Raw genomic sequence first — 6,000 nt, 5'->3', positions numbered from 1 at the left:
CATATTTTTTCTCAAATATTAAAACCAGTGAATATGAAATAAAAAAGGAATTGCATTTAGTAAAAAAAAATCTCTGTGGGGTGCAGTTAGGCATTCAACTGCTAAACAAGAGGTTGTCAGTTCAAGTCCACCCAAAAGTGCCCAGGAAGAAAGGCCTGGTGCTCTACTTCTTGAAAAGTTGACCATTCAGAGCACAGTCCTGCTCTGTAGACTTGGAGGCATTATGAACCAGATTTGACTCCAAGACCACATGTTAGGTTTTATGTTTTCTCTACCCTGGTATGTAACCTTAATGTGTTGTATCTTCTTTCCAAATCAAGTCCCTCAGTGACTCAGTTAAACTAAAGGTCATCAGTTAAAACCCACCCAGGGGTTCCCTGGAAGAAAGGGTTGACATTCTGTGACCTTCCAAAAGGTCAAAGAAAGCCTTAGGGACAACTCAGGTTGTCACGCACTGGGATTAATTCTAAGGAAATTAAAAGAATTACCATCATGAGTACAGGGACTGGTGGTTAGTGCATGAGCATATCTCTCCAACACGTATTGCCTGGCGACTCTGAGATGAGGAAGGTGGCAGAGATGGGTGGTGGAGCAGATGATCAAGGCACAGAAGCAGGAAGTGGAGGTGATGTTGGTGCCTGAGGTCCAGCCTGCCCTGCCTCCCGCATGGACTCACCCCCTACCTCATGGCCCCCACCCACAGGGCAGCAAGGAGCGTTTCCACTGGCAGAGCCACAACGTGAAGCAGAGTGGCGTGGATGATATGGTGCTGCTGCCCCAGATCACGGAGGATGCCATCGTGAACAACCTACGCAAGCGTTTCATGGATGACTACATCTTTGCATCCTTGGTTTCAGCAGGGTGGAGACAGAAACATGAGCAGGAGAGAGGGATGGAAGGATAACAGACAAGTAACAGAAGGGTTGATGCGTAGATAGATTAGTGATGGTGTGTGGTTGGATTGAGGAATGGTTTATGAATGGATGGAGAGATGACCTGTGGATGGATGGAGAGATGGCATGGACATGGACATAGAAATGATCAGATGTGTAGATGGATGAGGAATGGCATGGCAATGGATGGACTGTTTGTTGTTGGATAAGGGATTATCTATGAATGGATGATGAAATGATGTGGGGATGGATGGAGGATGACCTATAAATGGATGGATGGATGAGATATGAATGGATGGATGGAATATGGATGGGTGGTTGGATGGATGGGTGGGTGGATGGATGGATGGATGGATGGATGGTATATGGATGGATGGATGGAATATGGATGGGTGGGTGGATGGATGGATGGTATATGGATGGATGGATGGATGGATGGATGGATGGATGGATGAGATGGATGGATGGATGGAATATGGATGGATGGATGGATGGATGGATGGATGGATGGATGGATGGATGGAATATGGATGGGTGGTTGGATGGATGGGATGGATGGATGATGGATGGATGGGAGATGGATGGATGGATGGATGGATGGATGGATGGATGGATGGATGAGATATGAATGGATGAAGGGTGATGTGGGGGTGAATGGATAGATGACATATGCAAGGATAGGAGATAACATGGAGTTAGATGAAGAGAGGCCTTTGGATGGAGCAAGGGATGGTATGTGGATGGATGGAAAGATGATGTATGGGTAGATGAGGGACAACATGGTGATAGATGAAGGCTGGCATGGGGATGGATAAAGGATGACATATGGATGGATGGATGGATGGATGGATGGATGGATGGATGGATGGATTGTCTAGGGATTGAGGAAAGGATGTCATGTGGGATGGATGGAAGGATGAGGTGTGGATGGATGAGAGGTGACATGTGAGTGGATGGATGAAGGCTAGCAGAGGAGGAGCACATGGATGCAGAGACTGATGATGGAATAAGGGGTCAGAGGAATGAGCACCGAGAGGCGACAGAGGAATGACAGCAGAGATCTGGTTGGGAGTTTCTGTGGCTCTCACTGCTTCCTCTTCTCAGGAGTAGGAGCTCAGACCAGTATATTTCCACTGACCACAGTCCAGCCCCAGCCTTGTTTCCTTCCTAAGAGGCCCAGAGCATAACGGAGGATGTTCATGTCTTTCTGTGAATAATGGGGCTCTGAAAGGCTCTAGGGGAGCAGGATGGGTGGATCCAGATCCTTGAAGGATTAGTTCTACTTGGACACCACGTGGCCCTTAACCACCGTCCCTCAGACCTACATTGGTTCTGTGCTCATCTCAGTGAATCCCTTCAAGCAGATGCCCTACTTCACTGACCGCGAGATCGACCTCTACCAGGGCGCGGTAAGGCCCCAGCTGGGTGGGGGGCAGGTCACCAGGACTCCCAGCCCCCAGCCCTGGGCTGAGCCCTGACCTCCTCTGCCAGGCCCAGTATGAGAACCCACCTCACATCTACGCCCTCACGGACAACATGTACCGGAACATGCTTATCGACTGTGAGAACCAGTGTGTCATCATCAGGTACAGGGGACCCGCCTGCACAGGCTCCATTCACATACTATCCCCGCCCAGGACACAGAGCTCAGTCTCTATCCCTCCACCTGCCCTGCCTCAGTCTTCTCCGTCCTTGGAACATTTTCACTCTGCTCCTCACCAGAACCTTCCCAAACTCCCTTTTTCTCATTTCCTTTTCTCATCACCTTATTTGTAGCTCAGTGTCTGCCCTATCCCTGCTTTACTTGTCTTGGCCCTGTCTGTAAAATGGGTCTAGTATTAGTGGTAGGGGGACAGCAAAAGAGAAGACCTCCAACCAGGTGGATTGAAACAGTGACTGCAGCAATGGGCTCAGCTATGTCAGAGAGAGAGGAAGAGGATGGCACAGGATACAACAGGGTTCAGATCTCTTGTTCATAAGGTCTTAAACTCGACTCGACAGCACCTAACAATAACAATAATGTCAAAGCCTGCCTAATTTCATAGAAGATGATGAGAATCACTACTAGTACAAAGCTGGTTGCCATGAGATGGAGGTCAGGTGTACATCCACTCTCCAACCATCAATTCTGACACCAGCCACCCCTCCCAAGGCATTCTGTCCTTCTCTGCTGGGTTCAGCTATGCACTGTGGTGGTCAGGCAGACTCACAGAACATTCTTAAATGGTTTCTTAAGGAACAGGCTACAACTCGGGCTCAGAAGCCACACATCAGGGTCCTCTGGGTTCAGCTGTCCTTCAATGCTGGGAAGCTCTCACAGCCCCATCAGAATAGGCTCCTCTCGACCCTTCCTTCCATCTGTCACCTGTGGCCTCTCCCACACCTTTGAGGTCTTCAGTGTTACAGCCCTTGATGTGTATTAAAATTCTTTTAGGAGACCCTTTTCCTCTCCCCTTTCCCTTCTCCTCTCTCTTTACACCCTTTCCTCTTCGTTCACTTTCTACTTTCTACAAATTATCTTCCAGCTTCTCTGTGGAGCTGCTTAAATATACCAACTCATGTCAAGGTATGGCATGCCGACTGGGGCCAGGATGTAGCCAATCCCCTCTCAGTAGGCCATAGCTACTTCATTTGCATAGTGTGCACTGCGAGGCTACAACTCACCTCACTCGTATAGTCTATTGACCAATCTTGCAAGATCAATCATAGAGCGAGCAGGCTACAGCCCAAGACAAAATAGATGGTATTAAACCAAGGTTAGTTACAATTTGCCCATAAATTATCAATCAACCCAATAAAAATAAGACCGCTTGGAGTAGAAAATTGTGGCAACGGTAATTGTTCAGGGCTTATAGGGGAAATCTCTCATGCTGTTTTTCCAAGGAATCAAAGCAAAAAGGCTACATAAAGGTAATGATTTCACTGCATCATCTGACCCATGATGTATTTATTCTTCCTCTCTGGTGGGTGTAAATGGTTAAATACTTGGATGCTAGCCAAAAGATTGTCAGTTCAAGTCTACCCAGAAGCACCTTGGAAGAAAGGCCTGGTGAACTACTCCTGAAGAATCAGCCACTCCAAACTCTGTGGAGTCCAGTTCTACTCTGACACACATGGGAAGGCCTTGAGTTCGAGCTGACTCAGTGGAAATTGGTTCTTATTGGCCCTCAGTCTTCCTAAACGTCAGCTCTCTGGGGACGGGGATTTCCATCTACTTTGTCATTGTTGTATCTCTATTATTGTATCTTCCATCTTCTCCGTGGAGCTGCTTAAATATACCAAGTCATGTCAAGGTATGGCACGCCCATTGGGGCCAGGATATAGCATACAGTAAGTGCTAAATGAATGAATTATACTACAAAAATGTGGCCCTCTGGCATACAGTAAATGCTAAATGAATTAATTACAATTCAGAAATGTGGCCCTTTGCCTTATTCCTCCCACTCTCTGGTCTCTTCTTCCCCCTTCCCCCACCCCCCACCCCCAGCGGAGAGAGTGGAGCTGGGAAGACAGTGGCAGCCAAATACATCATGGGTTACATCTCCAAGGTGTCTGGTGGAGGCGAGAAGGTCCAGGTGAGACGAGGACAGTTGAGTCTTCCCTCTCCAGGTTGGTTTACCTTCCAGCTGCCTGCCCTAGGCTGACTTCTTCCTCTCCTGGTTTGACCCCACCCCCAGCATGTCAAGGATATCATCCTGCAGTCCAACCCGTTGCTGGAGGCCTTCGGCAATGCCAAGACCGTGCGCAACAACAACTCCAGTCGCTTTGTGAGTCTTTGGGGCAGGCACTCACTCCACGATGACCTTCACTCCCCTTCCCAACCTGCAAGAATGCCCCTTCATTCCCATTACGAGAGCGCCATTGGAACCTGACAGGAAACAACTGCTCCTGCCTGGGAGACTCAATTCCTGTCTACGGTCCTTCCGAAAAAGTGCCCCCTTTTGGTGGCAATGAGAATATTATTACACTTCTGTGTAACCCTTAAACACTCCGACACCACAACTGTTTCTAGGAGCACACTTCAGGGCCAGTTTACAATTCTTCTTGGTTTTCGTAGTCTGGAAGTTCTGCTGAAACTTCCTATCAGAAACTTAAAAGCTACAACTGACAGAGAACGATAATTGCACTGGTCAGGATAATTGCAGTAGTCAGGACTTGAACCTGGGTCTCCTGCAAGAAAAGCAAGAATTTGCCCACTGAATTACTATTGCTCCTCCATTCCCCCAATCAAATTGTGGTAAAATGGAATTTAGGAATAAACTGAGGTCATATGGTGGAGAAATGAAGAATGTCCAGCTCCATATGACCCTGTCTACAGTCCCACTCCTTCTCCACCTGCATGCACCCTTGGGACCCTCGAGGGCTGACATGGCTCTCTCCATCTCAGGGAAAGTACTTTGAGATTCAGTTCAGCCGAGGAGGAGAGCCAGATGGAGGCAAGATCTCTAACTTCCTGCTGGAGAAGTCTCGCGTGGTGTCCCAGAACGAAAATGAGAGGAACTTCCACATCTACTACCAGGTGAAGGGAGGGGGGGGGTGCCCTGAGCCTGGAGTAGAGGAAGGCCCATCTGAAGGGGAAAATGGTAGTGTCTTGGAGGCCCCATATACCTGGGAGATGCACCACCATTACCATCCTTCAGCTGCTGGAAGGGGCCTCCCAGGAGCAGCGGCAGAACCTGGGGCTCATGACCCCCGACTACTATTACTACCTCAACCAATCAGACACCTACAAGGTGGATGGCACTGATGACAGAAGCGACTTCAGTGAGACGCTGGTGAGGATAGGCCACTGTTCCAACCCCCATGCCCCTCGTGTCACAAATAGGAAACCAAGGCCCAGAGCGGGGTAGGGGGTCACACAGCACACGGGTAAAGAGGCAGGACAAGAGCCCAGGAAGCCTGACTTGTGGCCAGAGGAGGTCAGGACTCCAGGCTCAGGCTCTGCTCCGTTTGTCCGCAGAGCGCCATGCAGATAATTGGGATCCCCCCGAACATCCAGCAGCAGGTCGTGCAGCTCGTGGCTGGAATCCTTCACCTGGGGAACATCAGCTTCTGTGAAGAGGGAAACTATGCGCGTGTGGAGAGTGTGGACCGTGAGTGCAAAAGC

General features: G+C 49.1%; 1 protein-coding gene across 1 annotated transcript in view; it reads left to right on the top strand.

The window, feature by feature from the left end:
* The first annotated feature begins 595 nt into the window (after positions 1-595).
* MYO1F (myosin IF) overlaps positions 596-6,000 on the top strand; it is a 38,896-nt gene continuing 33,491 nt past the window's right edge. The window contains exons 1-8 of the mRNA XM_006896405.1: positions 596-841; positions 2,213-2,302; positions 2,385-2,479; positions 4,381-4,468; positions 4,571-4,660; positions 5,281-5,412; positions 5,534-5,668; positions 5,854-5,986. Of these exons, the coding sequence (XP_006896467.1) occupies positions 596-841; positions 2,213-2,302; positions 2,385-2,479; positions 4,381-4,468; positions 4,571-4,660; positions 5,281-5,412; positions 5,534-5,668; positions 5,854-5,986 (1,009 nt within the window). The remainder of the gene's footprint in view (positions 842-2,212; positions 2,303-2,384; positions 2,480-4,380; positions 4,469-4,570; positions 4,661-5,280; positions 5,413-5,533; positions 5,669-5,853; positions 5,987-6,000) is intronic.

The sequence above is a fragment of the Elephantulus edwardii genome, unplaced genomic scaffold, assembly GCF_000299155.1.
Source record: "Elephantulus edwardii isolate Elephantulus edwardi_28Jun2011 unplaced genomic scaffold, EleEdw1.0 scaffold00185, whole genome shotgun sequence".
In the NCBI taxonomy this organism is placed as follows: Eukaryota; Metazoa; Chordata; class Mammalia; order Macroscelidea; family Macroscelididae; genus Elephantulus; species Elephantulus edwardii.
The sequence above is the reverse complement of the archived record's forward strand: the minus strand, read 5'-3'. Positions and strand labels throughout refer to the sequence as shown.